General features: G+C 41.0%; 1 protein-coding gene across 11 annotated transcripts in view; it reads right to left on the reverse strand.

Annotated features, from left to right (window-relative positions):
- Window positions 1-23,207, reverse strand: part of CADPS (calcium dependent secretion activator) — a 572,571-nt gene that overhangs the window by 218,277 nt on the left and 331,087 nt on the right. For all 11 annotated transcript variants that reach the window (XM_078152119.1, XM_020976388.2, XM_020976394.2 and 8 more), the window contains exons 7-8: window positions 22,864-22,975; window positions 3,620-3,759 (exon numbers count right to left, since the gene is read on the reverse strand). In XM_078152119.1, the coding sequence (XP_078008245.1) occupies window positions 3,620-3,759; window positions 22,864-22,975 (252 nt within the window). The remainder of the gene's footprint in view (window positions 1-3,619; window positions 3,760-22,863; window positions 22,976-23,207) is intronic.

Consider the following 23,207-nt stretch of genomic DNA (forward strand, 5'->3'; position numbering starts at 1 on the left):
TTATCTAATGCTGGTATACTCTTCACCTTGTCAATATTCTTTCTAAAATGTGGTACCCCATGTTGGGCACAAAACTCCCTCCACATGTGGCTTGAACAAGGCAGAGTACAATAGGACATTCCTTGCTCTAGGCACCATCACTAAAGCTTAATGCTACATTAACCCTTTCGGTTGCTACATCACACCATCAATTCATACTAAACTTGCAATCTACTGAGTCCTCTAACTGTTCTCTTGCCTCCTTTATCCTGTGTTGATGTAGCTGATTTTCTGAACCCTGCTGGAGGCCTTTACACTTATCTCTATTTGCTATTAAATCTTGATTTTATCAGTCCGTGTATTAGCTATCCCTCCCTGCTTTATAGTATCTGCAAACTGAATAAGCATACTATTTGTATACTTGTCTTGTGCAATTGTTTCAGACATGTCTGACTCTTCATGACCTCACATGGAGTTTTCTTGGCAAAGATACTGGAGCAGTTTGCCATTTCCTTCTCCAGCTCATTCTGCAGATAAAGAATTGAGGCAAACAGGGTTAAGTGACTTGCCCAGGGTCACATAGCTTTACTAGTGTCTGAGGCCAGAGTTGAACTCACAAAGATGAGTCTTCCTGACTCTAGGTCCGATACTCTATCCACTGTGCTGTATACTTGTTTACATCTTTTATAAATAAAATCTACAGCTAACAATATAATTTAATAAGTATATATCATGTATTTACTATATATGCCTTTCCTGGGTGCTGAGCACACAGAAGATCTAGAATAATGGAATTTTAAACCGGGAAGGGATCTCTGAGATCACTTAGTCCCTCCACCTTCTTTTATAGGACTAAGAGTCTGCTCAAGGTCATGCAGAACATTGCTGGCAGACCTGGGTCAAGAACTTAGGCCTTCTGACTTTAGTTCAGTTTGGTTTCCCCATCCACACATTTTATTGGGTCTCATTCTGTTAGAGAGCAACAAAATACTGATTTTTAAGAGATTCTTTGGGTCTTTAGTTGAGGACAGAGGCAGCAAGTGGCATGATGAATAGAATATCAGTCCTAGAATCAGAAAGACCCAAAATAAAATCTGGCCTCAGACACTTACTAGTTGTATGACCCTGGGCAAGTCACTTAACCTCTGTCTGCCTCAATTTCCTCATCTGTATAATGTAGGTAATAAAAGCACCTACCTCCCAGGGTTAGTGTGAGGATGAAATGAGATATTTATAAAGTGCTTTGCAAACCTCAAAATGCTATATAAATGCTAGCTATTGTCATCATTATTATTATTGCTGAGGAGATCATTCTAAAACAATGTCTTTGGGATCTGATATTGCCAAGTAGTTGGTCAAAATGGTCAATTTATTTCTGTTTATATTCCTAAGATGGGGAAGGTGTACTGAGGAAAACGTTCAGAATTTTACAAGCCAGTTGAACCAAGAGGGCAGAGTCCAGATGACTGAGCTCAATTTTCAATGAAACAAATTGAATAAATGTGGGAAATGGAAAAAATATTACATCGAAAGGAGGCTTAGGATGACAAATTTCTCTTCTGGTTCATGTTACTCGCAAAAAGTATTTTTTTTCCTAAAGAAGAATAAAGAGTTACAATTAATAAATTCATAGAAAACCAGATCTAGAGCTAGAAGGAAACTTAGAGTTCATCTAGTTTCAGCCCCTTATTTATAGAATTTATATTATATAGAATTATATTATATTATATAGAATCTATATTTTTTAGAAAAGGGAAGTAAGACTCAGAGAAGGTAAGTAAATTGCTTAGGGTCACACAGGTAGTCAATGGAAGGATTTGAACCCAGGCTCCAAATTCAACTCTTTCCATTCCTCTCCAATTATTTCATTTCTTCACGAATAATTCTCAGTCACTCATGCTAGGTCCTAGGTTAGTTAGCATTTTATCATCAGTGGCCTTGTGCTGGTCCAGGAAAACTTAGTCTTACAGGCAGTATGTACTCAATAAATTCTGATGATGACTATTGAATATGTTGAGGGACAGCTTCCATTTTTTCACTGAATGCATGATTTAAAAAAAAATCAGACTTTTGTTAATAACTCCTGTCTGAATTGTCACAAATTTTGAATTATTAGAGTATAAATTAATTTTATTAACCTAATACTGGCTTGACAAACTGAATTTAATTGTTTTTAATCTATTGTACTAATCAGTTACTAAAAAAAATGCATTGGTATGAAACTGTACTCAAGATTTTTATTTGTTAAGTTTTTTTTTAAACTCTGATTGAAACTTTTATCCTCCACATCTATGATCAATGTGTGGCCTTGGGCAAGTCACTTAACTATTCTGGGACTCAGTTTCCTCAACTGAAAAATGATGGGGTTAAACTAGATTACTTCTACCTCTAGATCTATGATCCTATGATCCATTTTTAGGATAAAAAGAAAATTACTGCAGGCACAGTTTCAACTATTTTTTAGTTTTTAGGTTTTTTTTTAGTTTTAGTTTTTGTTTTAGTTATTCTAAGAGATAGCATTGATTGGACATGAGTGGCCCACTCAAGTACTTTGTTCATTTGCTTTAGTTGTGGCTGACTCTCTGTGACCCTGTTTGGGGTTTTCTTGGCACAGATACTGGTGTGGCTTGCCATTTCCTTCTCCAGCTCATTTTACAGGCGAGGAAACTGAGGTAAACAAGGTTAAGTGACTTGCCCAGGGTCACACAGCTAGTAAGTGTCTGAGGCTGGATTTGAACTTAGGTTTTCCTAACTTCAGGCCTGGTACTCCATGCACTGCACCATCTAGATGCCCATCAGATACTATAGCACATATTGTTGATACCATGGTTTTCATCACTTAGACACAGTTTCATGCTGAGGATACAATCCCAAAATGCTTAGGTTATGTGCCATATAGATAATATCAACAGTATCCGTGCATGCTGCCTTTATAATTTATAATTCTGTAAGCCAGAGTCATGGAGCATACATCTAGTAATGACTTAAAACAATTTGGACAATTCTGTATATAGGTTATTACAAAAAGAGAGGATGACAATAGGCACTGTAACTGTCAATTTCATTGATCTAGGCCACAGGGGTAGGGAACCTGCGGCCTCGAGGCCGCATATGGCCTTCCTTCTAGGTCCTCCAGGGCGGCCTTTTGACTGAGTGCAAGTTTTACAGAACAAATCCTTTTATTAAGGGGATTTGTTCTGTGGAGTTTGGATTCAGTCAAAGGGACCTTGAGGGCCACATGTGCCCCGCCCCCTCCCCCAGCTAGGGAAATGCTGGATGAAGAAAATCTTTCTCTCAATGTAGCTTGGCCCTGTCTTTGTAACTTCAGATGTTCCAGAGTTAACTGAGTGGTTCAATGACTTGTCTGAGGTCAAACAGCTAGTTTGTGTCAGAGGCAGTATTTTGAAGCCTGGTCTTCTTGGCTTCAAAGATGGCGTGATTTGTTTGAATGTAATACAGAATTCATCGACTATAACTGAAAGTCCAAAAAATGTTATTACAAGCTTCTGAACCACCTTAGATGTATTTTTTTTTCAGTCCTGGAAGATGAATCTTCCTCTATTGTAACTCTGAAAAATGAATGAGTGTGCTCAGAGCAAATGCTGCTGACAAATCAGGTAAACACCAGCGACACACTTACCCAGAATGCTTCATGTTTTGGGGTTTATCCATTCGGACGGCAAGTTTAATTTTCAGATCTTGATCAGGGCAGTTCTTGGAAACTGTCATTTTATGCCATTCTGATTGTTTGGGGCTGTTAGGGGTGGGACGGAGAACAACCTAGAGGGGAAAAGAGAAAGTTGTTTTAGCCAGAGAATCCCTTCAAAGGGTTTTATTCAACAAACATTTGTCGATCACTTACTACCACAGCAAGCTATGCAAGATGAATTTAAAAAAAAAGGGAAACTTCAGCTTTCAAAGAGCTTACATCTTATTTACCAATGAGGAACATTTAAGAGAAATAGGCTAACATATTTGATTATATAATCTAGGCCTGGAAAGAACTTTGGAGAGCATTCTAGTCTAACCACCCATTTTAGAGACAAGGAGACGGAGGACTGGAGGGTGAAGTGATTCATCCAAGATCACACAGAGTAGCAGAGTGAGATTCAGATCAAGGTCTTCCACTTCCAAATCTGGTGCTCTTTCATTTATCTCATGCTGCTCCATCTTATCTTTCTCTCCTCTGTAAAGAGGAGATGCATTTCTTAAAGTACCAGCCCTCATATGCTAAGAGCTATAAGGGATTGTAGAGAGAATCAGTTCAACTTCCACCATATTACAGATGAGAAGTGACAGAGACCCAGAGACGTTGAGGGTCCCACAGGCTAAAAGCAAGAACCAGGATTTGACCCCAGGGTTTCTCATTCCAAATCCAGCCCTCTTCTCCCACCGTGAGTATTATAGCTTTAAATCTCATTTGGAGGCAGGGGTAGGGTGAAGACATGGGAATCCAGAGCTAGAAAGCCTCGGGAGAGAAAAGAATTAAGGGGAATAGTTGCCCTGGAAATGCATATTTCATTTTATTTAAATTAGAAAGCATTCTGCTAAAGGGGGAACCAATGGAGAGAATACCAGAAAGTGGCTCTCCAGGTTTTTGCTCCCAAGGTCCTTTTCCTCAGAGTAAGAAAGAAGAGGAGGTGAGTATCCTTGATGAGACACCTGGAGGAAGTGAAGACCACAAAGCAGTCATAGAGAGTTGGGAAGAAGACAGGGAGCTCTATTCTTCTATTAGAGTGGTTCACACTGGCATTCAAGCCCCATTTGTAGTAGTAATTAACACATAAACTGCTTTAATATTTGCATTACGCTTATCTTACATTATTTCACTCGAACCTCATCACAACTCTGAGGGGCAGTCACTGAGGGAATTATCATTCCCATTTTGCAGATGAGAAGATGGAGACTTGGGGTGGTTAAGTAACTTTCCTAATGTAGCACAATGGATATTAGATGATTTGAACCCAGGATTATCCTTAATCCATTCCTAGTTCTCTATCTCCTATAACTCCACTGCCTCTCTACAAAAGAAATTGTGCATATAAGATTAGAAAGACTCTAGAATAGAAAGTGTTTCGCTGACTAGCTTGACTAGCTTAGGTCTGTTTCTGGCAAGCAGTGCTTGGTGAAAAAGTGATTAATTACCACAAATAATTTAATAGTGTTGCCAATGTAATAGTGTCAGAAATCCTAGGCAAAACTGCGAAATAGGATGTTTCTCTTTGGTACCTTCCCATCTGGTTAGTATCTAGTTCTCTATGCCTTTATATATACCCTCCCTTCTACTAAAATATATCTGTATAAGCACTTAACAAATGTTTTTACATTTTACTGTATTCCATGAGAAAACATGGAGATCGATCTTTGAACTAATATGTAAGGGCCCATTCAAAGTCATCCCCTTGGAAGGTCATACACTTCTTTCAGTGATGTCACGACTGATCATGGAGTAGGTGGGTCCTAGGGAGTTGCCTGAGGTTCAGAGAAGTTGTGCAACTTACTCAGGATCCCATAGATATTCTATCCCATATCTTTACAATATCAAATCTGGAATAGCACCTATTGTGCTATGCTGACCTTACCCTATGGGATTCTTTGGATGTTGTTTGGTGAGACCAGAATACTTTCTTTGGAAGATATTCAATAATGGGAGAGCTTAATTTACTGAGAGTAAATTTGATTTTGGAGGAAAAGTCAAATTTGATGATTAAGGTAGAATCTCAGAAGTGTCAGACACATGGGCCAAATCTTGCCCATAACACTCTTGACAGTAGCCTGAGCCAGATTAAAATGGAGTTCTTATCTGATTTTGTTAACGTATTAATAAAAAAGTATATAATCATATGTGGTTTTTAAAGTCGCCGTGTAGCCCTCACGGATCCTTATGTATGGCCCAATGGCCTCTTTCTATTTGCGTTTGACACCACTGGTGTCAATGATCAAGGTAGGTGATGTGATTTATTTTTTGTTTGTTTAAAAAAAACCAGAAGCAAAAAAGGAAACTCAGTTACAAAGTGATGAGGGTGACTTTATTTTCCCTCTAAAACTGCCTCTGAAGATAGGGCCATTGTTTTGGAGAGGATGATACTCATGAGTTGTCAAAGTCGTATAGCTCCCATTCTACTTTATAGTCAGCTTCTGTTGTGCTCCATTTCCTCAGGGCTCTACCCTTAGCTTCAGGTTAACTAATTCTTTGTCCATCTTATGAAAGGCAGCTTCCTACTAAAGATAGGGAACTGATTCAAGTCAAGAAGGTATGGGTTCAAGTCTGACCTTAGACATATACTGACTGTGTGATGCTGGGTAAGTAACCATTCAGTGCTCTAGGAAACTTTCTAAGACTTACTTGCAGAGAAGGTGATGACCTGTATTAGTAGAGGGGATTTCCTCACCTGGAAGTTCCCTATATCAATGAAATAATAGGAGCAGAGGCTCTGTCCTGTTTAATTCATATAATTCTTTCCTTTAAAATGATGTAATCTTGTGAGGGGAATAAAATAAGACCACATCAAAGCCAAGGGGAGGCTATAGAGCCCTGAAGGTTGCCCCTTGGTCAGACCACATCTTGAATACTCTGTTTTTTATTTAAAGAGAAAGATTACCCAACTGGAGGGTGGCCAATGTGCGGAAAGTGCTTCAAATATTTCACACAAGCATCCATTAAAAGTATCCGTGATATTGAGCTTAGAGAAGAAATGATTTAATGAGGGGGAATAGAGATTTCAAAATATTTGAGGGGTTGTCATGTGGAAGGATTCAGCTTCTTCAACTTGGCCCAAGAGAATGGAGCTAGGATGAGTACGTGGAAATTATGAGGAGGCATATTTCAGCTCAAGATAAGGAACAACTTCCTAATTCTTACAATGGAAGAGGCACCTCTCTATGTAATCTCCCTCCCAGGGAAGATCTTTAAACAGGGGGTAGATACTAGTCAGGGAGCAGAGAGTTAGATGGGATCTTCGAGATCCCAGAATCACCGATTTTTGGTTGGAAGATCCTTAGAAGCCACCTAGTCTAACCTTAACCCCTCATTTTGCAGATGAGGAAAATGAGCCTCAGAGAAGGTTAAGCAGCTTGTCCAAAGTCATGCAATCAGTATGACTGGATGGTGATGAAGACAAGATTTAGAATTCGGTCCTCTGACTTCCAAACCAGACTCTTTCGCACCGTATAATGTTGCTTCTGAGTCTACTGTCTTTGCTTCTAGAAATGAATCTTTGATGCTGAAGCTTGAGATCTTTGAACAGGATGGTTTGACATGTGGGAAATCACTGCCACACCGTTGCTACCCAAATGATGCCACTTAGGTGAGTGTCTACTTAGCCTACATGTGAAGGCAAGCCATTCAGCATGACCAGAAGGAAGTGAATAGACTTACAGAGGGCAGTGAATAAAGTATTCAAAACTGGAAAAAAAGATTTGAGATGTGTCAGGGAGACTCTCATCTATCATTAAGTGGCATCCAGATGAAGAATTCAAATGGGACCCGAGTCTTCGTTAGCAGGCTCTTTTTCCTAAGGCCAATGGCTTGCATTTAAGGATGCAGTCCATGAAATTCTTTTAAGAAACAAAAGAGTGGTTATAAGGGATTAATGATATGGTGAGCTGAAAGGGACATCAGAGCCTATCTAGTCCAACTCTCTCTTACAGATGAGGAAAGTGAGGCCCAGAGAGATGACATAACCAAACAAGATTTGAATCCAGGTCCTCTTATTTCTGAGGCAGTGTTCTTTCCAGCAGCCAGACCATTCCCTCAGTCATCCTCCCTTGTTAAACACGGATGGTTTACCCAGATGAAAGTAGTTTAAGGTGGAAGCAACTTAGATTAGAAGGCACAGAAGCCTTTTGCAGCCATTATAAAGGGCAAGACTCAGAAGACATGCTTTTTTTATTTCTATGCCTGCTAAGATTACAGGGCTTATGGTTCTTGTAAGAGCTAGGATCAAATCACACTTATTATATCACGCAGCAAAAGGGAAAGTATGCTTTTATCTGTAATTCTCAGGATGCGATTGGGAGGCTATTGTATTACAGCTTCTAGGATGAGGGCTGAGGAGCATGTGTTTGGTTTCTCTGGCCATTCAGTGGTCAGTGGTTAGAGCTAAATGCTGAAGAAGACAAGGATTTATAGAAAGTTATTCTTCAATAGGTCTGGAAAGGGTTTTGGAAACCTTCCATTCTAAGACTTTTAAATAATTTTACATATGAAAATAGTGAGATCTAAAGAGGAAAAGTGAGAGTCACAGGACCAAGTTAGTGGCAGCACCAAGGTTAGGTGTCAGATCTCTTGACATCTGGTCCAGTGTTCTTTGCATTACACCATGGTGCCCAATCCCTACGTGGACTAAACTGCCTTTGTTTTTTTAACTTTATTTTTCCCAGTTATCAGGCATTTATTTTCTCTTTCTTCTATCACCTTCTCTCTGCTGGAAAAAAGGAGAACAAAGCCGTCTAACACGGTAAAGAAGATAAATTCCCTTAGTTGACCATTGTCAAGAATATGTATTTTATATCTTATATCTCATTCTTTAGTCCAATGCCTCTCTGTCAGGAGATTGGCATGTTCTTCATGAGGCATTATGGTGGCTCATTGCTCGATCAGAGTCTTTCAAAGTTGTTTGTATTTATAATAATGTTATTATATAAGTTGTTCTCCTGGTTTTGCTCACTGTGCTGTATATTAGTTTATACCTAAGTTTCTCTGAAACCATCCCCTTAGTTGTTCCATAAACCATCATCTAAACAAACATTCACCTTTCCCTAACTGATGGTCACACCCTCAATTTACAATTCTTGGCCACCCCAAAAAGAATTGCTATAAATATTTTTGTATAAATGGGGATTTTCCTCTTCTTAAAAAATTTCTTTGCCGTATAGGCCTAGTGGTAACATCACTGCGTCAAAGGGTATGAACAGTTAACTAAATTTGTGGACATAGTTCCAAGTTTGACTTTACTATGTTCATGGTTATGGGATTTCTTGCCTGACCCCAGATAAAATTGGTGCCCACAGTCTTAGAGAATCATATGAGCATAGTATATGAGCCGGAAGTATTTTAAAAATCTTTGAGTCCAACCCTCTCCTGTTAAGATGAAGAAATAGGCCTAGAGTGACTTGCCTGGTGTCATACAGCTACTAAGCACTGAAGAAGGATTTGGGCTCAGGTTTTCCTGACTCCATTTCTAGCTATCTACTCTATGAGGGGGACCAAGTGAGAGTGTATGGATAAATTGGTATAATCTTTCACCACTATTGAAAAAAACAACAACAGAAACAATAATTACCACCACCACCACCCACAGAGCATATCTTCATGATCACGACCAGTTTTCATTGAATTAAAAAAAAAGAGGAAAAAAGTCTCGGATGTTGGCTGTTGGTTTCGCAAAGGGAGCCCTAGTAAGCCACATGGGATCTGGGGGATGTGAGAGGGATAGGAGTAAAATATTTGAAAAACCCAAACTCGATGGAAAGCAAACTAAATATAGGCCCAACAAAAGTTGGAGCCCCCTGAATTTTGCTATTGCCATGGCAGAGAGCCATAGTTCTTTTGGTGGGTGGTATGGGCTTTGTTTTTCACCAAGTGTCTATGCCCTCCAAGTGCTTGGGAGGTGGGTTCTTTTTCAAAGTTGCTCTCGCTTCATTCAGAGGACAGGGGGAGGTTGGGGGATTTAAATGGCTTCATTGAAGATATGTCAGCCTCCTGCACATTACAGCAAGTCATGTCTCCGTGGGTTGGTGGCAACATATGGCTTGTTGTGCACTGCAGGAGGATGGAATGTGATGGGTTGGGGAAGAAGAAAGGATATGCACATAAGATCAGATGGCCTGAAGGGGCTTCCTTCCTTTGCATTCCTCTCATTTTCTTCCTACCCTAGATCTGACCTTTCAAAAGCTCTTTCCTCATATGGAAGAAAATTGATAAAAATTAATTAGAACACACATGCTGTCCTAGGAATTTTTGGTCTTATGCTACATCAGGGCACGAAAGTGACAGTGGATTTTCATGAGGAATAGCAGCAGAGCATAACCTCAGGCTGGGGACTTCAAACTAAAGAGTTTTTGATCTTTAGCCTGGATAGAGTTGCCTGCCCATCATTCCAAGATCACTCCTCCCAACGCTGGGCCCTTGCACAGGTAAGCTATCCCTCATGCCTAGAAGGCACTCCCTCCTCTTTTGAGTTAATTTTCTTCTTCCTCCACCTGCCCTTGACAATACACCGATAGAGTCAAACAGTCTTTGAGTCAGAATGTTCCACAAACTGAGAGGGAATTATTCATGGAGGGCCACAGAGATGCTATTTTAAAATATTAAACTGATGATGGAGATATTAACAAGGTTGTCACACATGAGAACTGAAAGATCATCTTTTCAATATGCTGGCTATTGATTGCACTCTTACTGAAGTAATGTTTATAGCTCTACATTTTGTGGGAGAATTGAGAAAGGTTCAGGAATCAAAATGATTAACAGACCCACTAAGGAAAGGTCAAAGGCACAGGCAGACAAGGGTCACTTCATCTTCCCTGAAACTACTGGATCACTTATCACTCTCCCTGAAACATTTCAAGGATATTTAGAAAGGGGGGTAGTGGCCAATTGTTCTTCGTTTTCATTCATCACAGAACAGGAAGAGTTGAAACTGCAGCTAGCAGAGGTCAGCTGGATATAGTAATGTTTCTGCCCTACCAGGGATTCCATGCTGGAAGAGATTAATGAGGACTGCATGGTGGTTGGTAGCACAGAACAACATGTTCTTAGCAGGAGTTTCATGTCCAGTTGACTAAGGCCACAGGAAAGAAAGAAATGGATAAATAGATTTACTGTGAAAGAGTGAGTGAGGTTTTCCTCTCAAAAGTATGTTAGGGATGGAAGTAGAATGAGGATTTATAGCAGTTAAGTAGAGGAGAGCTTGAAAATTGTCTACTTGTCCAGTGTATCATGATGGAGATTCTATTTGTTTAAGGGCTGGAATAGGTGGCTTCTGAGGTCCTTTCCAACTGTCAAATGGAATGAAATACAAGTGGGAAATACTGTTTATGCTTTTTGGAGAAGTTCTCTGGCTAGGACAGAAATAAGGCTGAGCCAAGTGGGAAAAGGGGAAACAAAAGGAATATTTAGAATTCTAATCACTTTCCCATTTCTGTTGAAGGTGCCATCACTCCTAGTTACCAATGTTCATAACCTTCTTCTTCACCCTTCCATCTTCCTCTCTCCCCACCCAACTCAACCACATCCAATCAGTCATCAACTTTTGTCAATTCTACCTCCAAGACATTGCTCACGCCTGTTCCCTCTTTTCTGTGCACACATCTGGTACTCTAGTTCAGCCCTCATCCCCTCTCCTAGGCTTTAGTAAAGATCTCCCAATTGTGCTTCCTGTTTCCTATTCTCTCCAAGCCATCCTCTTTCTACATAGCTTCCAAAAGAAGCCTCTGAAGCACAGGTCTGATCAGGCCATTGGCCCATTCAAAATCCTTCAGTGGATCCCCATTGTCTTCAGAAGCAAGTACAAACTCCTTAGCTTGGGGTTTAAGGTCCTCCACAATATCATTCTAACTTCTTGTCCTAGTCTCATTTCAGATAACTTCTCTGGCAATTGATATTCTAGCCGAGCTGGGCTAATAGCCATTTCTTACATCTTCAATCTCCATCCCTTATGTCTGGCATGTGTGCCCTCATCAACCTCTTTGAAATCTTGTCTTCCTGCAGGGTTCCTCTCAGAGCCTTCAGGCAGATCTTCCTGATACACCCAGACATACCCAGAGGACATCTTCCTTCTTGAGTGACCATGAATTTATTTGTGTCCCTGTTTAACCACCCCACTAGCATGGAAGTTCCTTGAGGCCAGGATTGTTTTGCTTTTCTCTTTATATGCCCAGTGTTAACACAGTGCCTGACACAGAGCAGATGCCTAAGAATCTCAGTTCTATTCAACAAACATTTCTATTAATAAGCTATCAATATGATTCTATTAGTGTTCATGATGAATATGTTATGGTCATAAGTGCTTATTGAATTGAAAGGCACACATTCACTCATTCACAAAACAAGCATTTATTAAGCAACAACTGTTTACCAGGGACTGTGTATATAGACAGAAATACTCACCTGTTCAAGGGAATCTGTGATCTCATCATTGTAGATAATATTAATAGCTAATATTTGTATAGTGCTTATTCTGTGACAGGCACTGGCTTTATATATATTATCTCATTTGATCCTGACAACAACCCTAGGAGGTAGGTGTATGTATGAGGAAATTGAGGCAAACTGTGATTAAGTGACTTGGCCAGGGTCACACAGATAGTATCTGCAGTCAGATTTGAGCTCAGGTCTCCCTGACTCCAGGTCTGTGTTTTATGCACTATACCACCTAGCTGCTTATTCCTTCCCACCATGCATATCACAACTCATTCATCAATCAGTCACAATCCAGTGATAAACATTTATTAAATACCTACTGTATGCCAGGCATTGTGTTAAGTGATAGTGATACAAAGAAAGGCCAAAGATTGTCCCTGCTCCAGAAGCTCAAAGTCTAATGATGCCGGCCTACCCCTTGCCACTCTTGTCTATAAGCCCCCATATACGGAAATAGTTTGGTAAACATATTTTCAGTGTAAATTACAAACACACAAAATTGCCATCCCTGGAATTCTTAAATGATACAATTAGCAATCATTGATCTTTCACACACTGGCCTACAGAAAAGGAAGGAGCTGAAGTAATTGAAATCCCCCACATTCTGAGACTACCATGTGGATCTAGAGATTGAGGAAGCTTAATGTTCCCAATATATACCTTAGCATAAAAACCTCCTAGGAAAGCCAAGGGCTTCTAAATTGGTAAAAATAACCGTGCCTGAGAAGAAGGAAGAAGAAATGCAGTTTCTACTTTGATAATAGACTCAGAGGGGGAGGGGACCTCAGATGTCTGGTTCACTTCTGGTTCAGTCCTCCCATTTTACAGAGGAGGAAACAGAGGTTAAGTGACCTGCCCTAAGTCACAGGCAGTAAGTAGCCGTGCTTAGTGAAGCCACAGAATTGGGATATAGACCAAGATCTTCTTCCTTCATAGCCAGGGTCCTTGACATTGCACCAGGAAGCTTGTCAATGAAAACCACCCTCATTGTGCTGCCATGGCCAAATCCTCTCTTACATGCTGGGTGGGCACATGCGACGGCTTCCATGAACTCAGGAGGAAAGGACTTACTTTAAAATAACCAGTCCTGCTTTTGGTTAGAAATCTCTTTTTTATGACTCCTTTTTAAAAAAAGCATTATTGGAGCCCTACCTGTTAATCTTTAATAGCAATGAAACTTTGCCCAAATCCTGGGCTAAAACTGTCCTTTGCAGCTCTGATGAGCAGGCTCTTCTCATGTTCTTATGTTGAACCTGGAGCAGCAACTTTTGTGGGAGTTTTCAGCAACGGATGGAAAGTAGAAAGGTTATCACACACTGCTGATCACAGCGTAGACACAGAATGAGGAAAGGCAAACTTGTCCAGGATTGGGGAAAGCTCTCTTATAGAGGATATGCTAGCTTGAGTGGATCACTTTGTAAAGGGCCTCTGGTAGGTCTTGAATAATATTAATTAATAATAATAGCAAGCACTTATATGTGCTTTAAGGTTTGCAAAATGCTCTACAAATATAATCTCTTTATTTTTATTTTCAAAAATTCTTGTACTTATTGTCAGAACTCTATCTAGCAATTCTGGTAACCCAGTATGCTCTAGCAGACTGACGCCTGGGGCAAGCGCAATTGTATAGAAAGAGACAATATTGTCGGTAGAATAAACGGCAGACAATTAACTAAGGGAGGACAACTAGGGCTTTATACTTCAGGGAAGCAAATTCAGAGGGTACTTACGGTACTTGGAGTCATTCACTAACAACATATCTTAGCACTTAACAAGGATAACTAGAATAAGAAGCTACCAGATGATGTATTCCTCTTGAATTTGTGTCTGCTGTATTCCTCACCTCCTCAACGTTGATGCAAAGTGACTTTGAAGGTCTTTCTCTCTCCTTCATTGAATGAGGGTCCTCCCCTCAACTAAGGACACAATTCCACACTTCTTTCAGCTTGCCACAGGTAACATTTGCCCTGGGTGCAAATGTTTTCAGTTACAACTCTGGAGAGTGGGGTGCTTCATGGTTAGGGGTCACCACATGGAATATTCTCCTGTGATGCTCCTTTGGAATGCTGGGAAGCCAGTTCATGGGAACCAGTTCAATGGAGTGGACATTGATTGTACTGTTGTTTCTGCTGGAGTATCTAGGGTGTTAGGAGGGAGTTGGTATGTCTTGGATCAGACTAGCTCATTTCTATGGTGATCAGAATATGTGGTGATAGAAGTACTGAGTGTCTTGTTGAGGCTGAGAAGATGGGTGTGGCTGTGATACCTGGGGAGGTGTTGGGGTCACTATCTTCCTCTCTTTGTGCCCTTTTTCCATTCACAATCTTTTATTAAGCACCAGACACTGAGTTAGGTGATGGGGTCACAAAGACAAAAATAAACAATAAACAATTTACCTTCATAGCCCATCCGGCCATCCTTCCAACCACCCAGGACATCTTGCTCTCTGCCTATTTGCTGCCTTCATGTCCCCTTAACCTTAGTGCCATCTCCTTGCCCATTACTTTACACTACCTCCTTTTGGATGAGTTACCAAATTAGCAATACCATTATTTCTGGAAAAGGCCCTATATATCAACTTACCACCTTTATGTCTTCCCAGATCAAAACTCCCCTTTTTGGCCACCAATCCCCTATATATGTTGCCTTCTTCTATTAAAATACAGGCTCCTGGGGCAGCTAGGTGGCACAGTGGATACAGCACTGGCCTTGGATTCAGGAGGACCTGAGTTCAAATCCGGCCTCAGACACATAACACTTACTAGCTGTGTGACCCTGGGCAAGTCACTTAACCCCATTGCCTAGCCAAAAACAAACAAACAAACAAAAATATAGGCTTCTTGAGGGCATGGGTTGTCTTTTTATATTTGCATTGCTAGTGCTTGGTAGAGTGACTGATATGTAGTAAGTACTTAATAAATGCTCATTCATTCATGGAATTTCCATTCTGTTGGGGGTAGCAAATAACATATACAAATAAATAAATACAATTATAAAAATTATACAAATGCCATGTGTTTTTTTTTTGTGGGAAGAGTGTAATGGGGATGAAGGATATCTGAAAAAGGCCCCTGTAGGAGGTGGGACTTGAACTGAGCCTTGGAGGACTCCAGGGCTTCCAAGAGGCAGAGGTGAGGAGGGATAACATAGGAGGTATGGGAGATTGTCATGCACTTTGTCCCGTGGAGTATCACATATGGAGAACAGCAAGTAAGCCGCTTTGACTGTAATATAGAGCACATGAGGGGGCGTGGTGTGAAGTCAGTCTGGAATGCTAAGTTAGGACCAGATTGTGAAGGGCTTTTGATGCCAAACAGAAGGGTTTGCATTTTATCCTAGACTGAAAACCAATCGATGTGCATTGGTGGAATTCCAGGCACTTTGTTGGGCACTGGGCGGAGAACTATAAAAATGAGATGCCCTCAAGGCATCAGGGAATCTTTCTTGAGATGGAGCTTTAAGATTATCACTTTGGCAGCTGTGTGGAGGGTAGGTTGGATAAGGGAGAGACTAGAGACAGGGAGATCAATTAGGAGGCTATTCTAGCAGTCCAACTGAGAGCTAATGAAGGCTGGAAATAGGGTGGCAGCCATGCGAGTTGAGAGAAGGGGTGAGATATGAGAGATATTGTGGAGGTAGAATTGACAAGATTTGGAAATTGATGATATCGGGGGTGATGCTAAGGTTGGGAACCTAAGTAATTGGAAAGATGGTGGTTCCCTTGTCCAAAAAAGGAAAACTAGGAAGAGGGGTGAATTTGGGGGAGGGAAGATAATGAGTTCTGTGTTGGACATGTGTTTAGAAATCTCCAGGACATCCTGGTGGAGCTGCCCGTCAGGACTAGTTAAGGAGAGAGATGAGATCTGGATCCAAACATTTGGGAATCTGAGGATAGCTGGCAGCAGGTTTTGGGCATCTAACACCAGAGATGGGAATTCAATCCTCTTGATTGCAACATGCCTCCTGGATTTGACTGGCTATTGTTCTGCTTTGCCCATGTACAGTAGAGATAGAGGATGAGATGACCTTTTGATTGACCTGCTTAAGAATAGTTTACCTGTGCAGATCACAGAAATATCATCTGGAGCAGCCTCTCAGAGAACTTTCAGGTTGTTAGACATGGGAAAATGTTCTGACCTGCTGGTCATCACACAGACCTCAGTTTTGCTTACATAGAGAAGAGGCAATTCAATAATTTAATTCAATAGATTTTATTAAGCCCTGTTCTACGTATAAGGCACTATGCTGAAGTCTGCATTTCCCCTTATTCCTAGCACTTGGGGGCTCCTTAATACTGAAAGTCCCCATGAAGCTCCCCCTTCAGCTCATCTAGTAAAGGCTATGGACTCATGAGAGGCAGTGTGATGTAATTATTGGAGTGCTGGCCAAGGGATTCAGAAAACTCACGTTCAAATCCTGCCTCTGAAACATCTGTGTGAGCCTTGGCAAGTCATTTAACATCTCATTTTCCTCTAACATTATGAGCTGCAGAAGAGTTGCTGGTCTGCATCTGCAGAGGGAGTTTTGGACCTGTGAGTTCCCTATATAAAGGAAACCCTGGGTCTTGGACCAAACAGAGAAAAAAGACATGTATGCACAAATATTTATTTGTTAATTTAGGGAACCGTGGTCATCTTGTAATCATGAGTTTGTTTTTCTCAATGTGCAAACTGCTCCTCAGGAGAATGTCAGAGCAAGTACATTCCATTTTCTTGTTTATCTGGCTCCAGAGCACAGAAGTGATCAATTTAGTATGTGGTCATTGAACAACTTCCTGAGATGACCAATCAGTCAATCAACAGGCACTGATTTAAGTATCTACTATGTGGCAGATACTCTGGTAGGGGCTGAGGATACAAAGACACAAATAAAATGGCTTCTGCCTTCAAGGAGTTTGCGTTTTAGCAGGGTAAACAACACATACACATGTAAGCAAGAGGCAGCATGGTGTAATGGACAGAGTACTGGGCTTCAAACCAGGAAGATCTGGGTTCAAATGCTACCTTAGATATCCATTAGTTTTGTATACATTTAGCATCATAGAGCTATAAGGGACCCTAGGGACCATCAAGTCCCCACCCCCTCATTTTACAGATGAGGAAACTGAGACACAGAGAGCTGAAATGATTTTCCCAGGGTCACACAACAAGGCAAGTAGAGGACAGGAAATGTACTTAGAGCTGAGAGTGGGGAGATCAGGCAATGCCTTCTAGAGTGAGTCCTTCATTCTCAGGTTTGTGGTCGGAGTTGAGAGATTTGGAATTTACATAGTGACTGGGCAGTCAACAACATTTTTGGTTCATGTGATGTAATATGGAAGTTATCTTTCTGATTTAGCTTTACCAGGGTGTCTTTCTCAAAGAAGTCCAAGAGGGCAGAGACCTGTTTTTCTCAGAGGAATCATAACCTACCCCTGTTTTGACTTTATACAAGGAGAATGCAATGTAACCTCTGAAAACTCAAAGGAGACATGTCAGAGTCACGGGATGACTAGTCCAGGCCCCTCATTTGTATTTCAGGGCCGCAACCTGGGGTTTGGCCTCCAGCAGCTGAGGATCTTTCCAGAGCTTAGCCTGAGTACCAGCTATTCCTACAGGAAGCCTTTGCTTATCTGTCACTCACTGGGATCCACCTTGGAGCCCACCCCCAGTGTTTAACAATTACCAGGAACATAGTAAACACTTAACAAAGGCTTGTTGAATGACTTACTGATTGATTAACAAATTACTTTTTATTTACTTTTTAAGTATAAGAATGAGGCTACAATAAATAATGAATGACAATAATAATTGAATAAAGACAGTGTAGGGTAATAGAGTGGTAGCTGCAGAGGATGTATTGAACTGCACTGGCAGAAGAAATTCTTCATCAGGAGCTCCCTATATTGCTAAAATCATAGATTCATTAAAAAGAATAAAAATCTTATTCAATGCTCAGTCCCTCACTATATGCCATGAGACCTTTCCTAATCCACTCAGCTGCTTGTGTCTCTCCTACCTCAAATTGCTTTGTATTTGTTTGTATATACTTATACATGAAAATATTTTCTCCTCTAACAAAATGCAAACCCCTTGAGAACAGGAACTTTTTCAATAGTTAATAGCTACTTTGGTTCATAACCTCAGTTATCCTTGACTCTTCCTTCTCTCTTACCACCCCTGTCCTCATCCATATAGTAACTACCCTTCTCCATCCACACAATTACCAGCCATCTCCCTCATCTGTATAGTTATCATCTCTTTTCTCCATCCATCTATCCTATCATAGCCTAGTCTATCTTATCCTATCAAGTCCTTTCTGTTCTACCTCTCCTAATAGATTGTAAGCTCCTTGAGGGCAGATACTGGTTTTGCTTTTGTCTTTTTATTCTGGGTGCCTTGCATAGTGCCCAGCATGGTAAGCACTTATTTTTTTTTTTTGCATTGAATTGAATTGAGTTCAGATGAAAAGATGCTGGGCAGGCAGAACTCAATGGTGTTGACTCATGCTCATTCTAGAGTTTGGTAGAGGAAGTGCTGGCTCTCACACTGGTGTAAGCTTGGACATTTTAACTCAATTCAATAGATATTTATTATTAATCTCTTACAGTGTATCTCTTAGGGCTTCAGTTTCTTCACTGGTAAAATGAGAGGCTTGGACTAGGGGAACTCTAAGACCCTTCCTGATCCTCAAGCCCCAGTCTGAGAAGTCTGTGAGATGTCCATGACCAGGTACTGAGCTGGCAAGTGCAGAAATAGAGCAATGGAGAGCAGGAGAAAGAAGAGAAGAAAAGGAGCAGGAGGAAGAGAGAACTGAGCCACAGGATTGGGGACAGCAGTAGGAAAAGTCCCCTGACTCCCTGCTGTCCTGCTTCTCTGGCAAAAGCAAAGTGTGAGAGGCACTAGGCGACCAGCGCTCTCGAGCTCATTAATCTGCCTTCTGCCATATGGAGTCTGGACGCTTTTCCCACACACAATATGCTGTCCATTTGTAGGAGCCGACAGTGCCCCAGCTCAGCTCATTACCAGCCTCTTCACAAAGAGTCTTTCTATCACACGGTCTCAATCTGAGGAGGCCCCGGCCAGGCAATGAGACAGAAGGGGAGGTTAGTGGTGATGTTCCATTAGTTCCATCCAGCTTTCCACTAGGCCTGACGTGTTCATACAGCACTTTCCATTTTGTCAACCCCACTGAGTTATGAAGGTCCTCCCATGTGCCCGAGGCCAGAATTAGAACAGACACTTCATCTGAACATTCTTGGCTGGTAAACATGTACTTAATCTACCCAGCTGAGGCACACATGTGCTCCATCTTTGATGTGGACAGCTCCTGATACCACTGAGTTAGCTCCAGAGCAACATGGCACTTTAATAGATCTAAGGCAGACACTTGGGAAGGACATCTGTGGCCAGGTCCTCTGGACAACCATTCCCTACTATGGTATAATCCCTCCACGCACTGCCCCCCACCCCCTTCCACACTATCTCACACACACAAAACCCTTTGAAAATGAGATTTCTCCTAGCATAGAAACTGGAATCTGGAAAGGACCTTATAGAGCATCTGTTCCAAACCCCTTATCTTTTAGAGGAGAAAATGGAGGCAAAGTTAGTGAACGGACTTGCCCAAGATCATACAGTTCATTAATGGAAAGGACAGGATGAGAGCTGAGATCTCTTGACTCAGCCACATTATCTCCTGATAAACTTTGTATCCTGATTCTTTAGACTTTATGTTTGTGGGGCACAGACTTGTAGACTCTAGAGATAGAAGGGATCTTAGAAATCATCAATCCAACCTCTTCATTTTGCAGAACAGAGAACCAGCGCTCTAAAAGTTTAAGGGACTTTCCTAAGGACATACAGTAAGTAGAAGAGCTAAGGTTACAAACACACATCTGCTGATGTCATATCCAGTATGTTTTCCATTTTACTTTCCATATAGCTCCTGGACCATGGAAATCACCCAAGTTTAAGAGTAGCAGAGCTAGTTAGCTCTCTGGGTATTTTAGCCAAAGTGGGTAGTTACTGTAGAGGGTTATCTGGCTAAACAGCTTTGTAGAGTCATACCTGACTACATCCAGATGTCAGGAGTCCAACCATTCTGAATATAGCCCAGAAAAAAGGGAATTTTTCCCCAATAAGGGGAAATGATGGGAAAAGTTCTCTTCCAATTTAAGATTATGTTCAATCCAAATAATCCCTGAAAACACATTTCCCGGTGGTAGTTGCAAAATCTGTGAACTTTTGTCAGGGTAGACCCCTTTCCCTCTTCACTCAGAGCCTACTTACTTTAATTTTTCATACAGTTCCAGCAAGCCCAGTTGCTTAGTTGTCAAGCTTATAACAGATCAATGTTGGTAATACAGAAGTAGCTATGTGATGGAGAAGGGGCAGCCAAGTGGCACAGCTGATAAAGTGCCAGACTTGGAGTCAGGAAGACCTGAGTTCAAATTTGGTCTCAGACACTTATTAGCTATGTGAGCCTGGGAAAGTTACTTGACCTTGTTTGCCTCAGTCTCCTCATCCATGAAACGAACTGGAGAAGAAAAGAGCAAACCGTTGCAGCATCTTTGCCAAGAAAACCCCAAATGGGGTCACAAAGAATCAGACATGACTGAAAAGTGACTGAACAACAAGGTGGTAGAGAAAAAGTTACATTGTCTTATACTGCTAGAAGCAGTTATACCAATAGTAGCAAAAGGGCCAGTAAATAGCCTGCCAGTGATGGAAGAAAGAGGGGGGAGAAGACTATGAAAATCAGCAGGACTTAGGATGCCCCAGAAATTTGGGGCCATTGGGTGTAGGAGCAAATAGTCTTCCATTCCTGGCAGCACTGGTAGTTTCTACTCAGAGACTATAAGTTTCTTGAGGGCAGGAATCATGCCCTACCTTTGCCCTAACTGTGCCCCAAACTTGAAATGCTCCCCCTCCCCATTTCTGTCTTTAATTTCCTGGCTTCTTTCAAGACCCAGCTGAAATCCTACCTTCTGCCAGAGACCTTTCCCAGGACTCCCAGCTACTAATGGCTTTCCCTTTCAAAGCTCTTTTTCCTACTCTGAGTTTAACTTCTAGGTATCCAGTTATTTACATATTGCCTCATCCATTAAAATGTGGGCTTATTGAAGATAGGGCTGTTTCTATACTTCTTTTTATATCTCCAACACTTAGCTCAGTGCCTAGAATATGGTATGTACTTAATAAATGCGGATCTAAATTTTGCATTTCACTCAGTACCAACCATGATACATTGCACACAGTGGGCATTTAATAAATGCTTATTAAAATCAAATTTGGAAAAGTAGGACTCTAGGTTCTTTTGGCATGTAGTTTCTGACCTCTGATAGGTGGTAGGCGATTACTTCTTTAGCTATGGACAAGGCTACTCATATACAACAGTTGGTGAAGTATTAGGATAACTAGGGTAACTGTACAAGAAAAATTGAAAGTGAATTGTCAACTACAAAAAAGCCAGAATAAAGGGCAAATGAATAAAAAAATGAGTGTTTGTGTAGATCTAAGGGATGTTATTAGCTCTGAGTATGCCTAAGCCAGGGAAATATTACTTCACCAGTAAGGTAGACTCTTTTGCCGGAAATTTAATTTTCTACCTCTTTCCCTGCCATAAAAGAATGAAAAAAAAAATGCAGCATTCAGGAAACACTGAGAGACAGTAGAAAGAGCATTGAGGGCATTCTGGGAAGAAGTTTTAAGAACAATTTTGAGTGACTAAGTCATTTTGATTATTATAAATACCCAAATTAACTACAAAGGACATATGAAGGAAGGTGATATCTATATCCAGAGAAAGAACTGATAATTAGAAGTATATATAGAATGATTTTACATATACACATACATACATATACTGTATATATATATATACACACACACACACACACACACACACACACACACACACACACACACCCCATTTGAATCTAATGGTAGACATCTCTAGGTGGAAATTTACACAATAACTACTATGTATTTAAAAGGAATAGTAAGTTGTACATAATAGGTTTACAGTTTCATGTGCAATCATTTTTATTATACTATGTTATAGAAATGCTTGTTTTATTCCATAAATTAAAAATAAAAAAATAAAAAAAGAAAGAGCATTAGATTTGGGTTTAGAGGATGTGGGGTAGCATCTTAGCTCTGTGAATTTGGACAATTTACATCCCAAAAGAGTCTGAGATTCGGAGTCAGAGGAACTCAATTCAAATTCCAGCTCTACTAATGACTCCCCGAGTGACCCAGGCTCATGTTTCCTTCTCTGTAAAATTAGGGGGTTAGGCTTGATGACCTTTAAGATCTTTCTAGCACTAAGTCTGTGATTCTAAGACCTTTTAACTTCTTTGAGCCTCAGTTTCCTTCTTTGTAATAGGACAGAGCTGGACTAGATGACCTCTAAGGTTTTTTCTAGCTTGAAATCTATGACCTTATGATCATACCAATCTCCCCATCCATGAAAAAAACTATTCATGTTATCTCTGAATGTTTTGTTGCTTGTCCGTTTAGCAGATTAGACCTCACATGGGGCTAACACCCTAGGAGTATTATTCCTAACCATTGCTCCCTTTCCCAAGCTGTCTAATTCTCTATAGGACAAGATTAGAACATGGTTCTCTTCTGCACGATTAGATGATATGTCTGTTTTGGGGGAGTGAAGGGAGAGCAGTCCTACATTCTCAGGCATGAGGCTGCTGTTTTGACGCACAAGGACCAGCCCTCCTCCAGGCCCCTACGTGTCCTTACCCGACCGAGTTCTTTGTCTTCCAAGGCCAGGACACCTGTGCTTTCAGTGAACAGCTTCACCTTTACAGCTGGCAGGGCGTGGCTCGTGGAGAAGTCACCTTGTGTCCCCCACCTGCAGACACAATCAGAGAGGGCAGTGTTTGAGACCCTTTGTCACCTGACCCAGCTCCGGGGTGGCACTGTCTGTCACCCTTCTCCCACGAGAGCTGTAGGAGTGACAAAATGTGTTAATGAACTTGCGAGACAAATGCAAGACAGATGCTCAGAAAGTTGCCACTGTTTTTGCAGCATGCTCCCCGGGACCATTTGGACTGAACATGAACTTGGGCTGGGGAGAACTTTCC

This window comes from Phascolarctos cinereus, unplaced genomic scaffold, assembly GCF_003287225.1.
Source record: "Phascolarctos cinereus isolate Bilbo 61053 unplaced genomic scaffold, phaCin_HiC Scaffold_4;HRSCAF=312, whole genome shotgun sequence".
NCBI lineage: Eukaryota > Metazoa > Chordata > Mammalia > Diprotodontia > Phascolarctidae > Phascolarctos > Phascolarctos cinereus.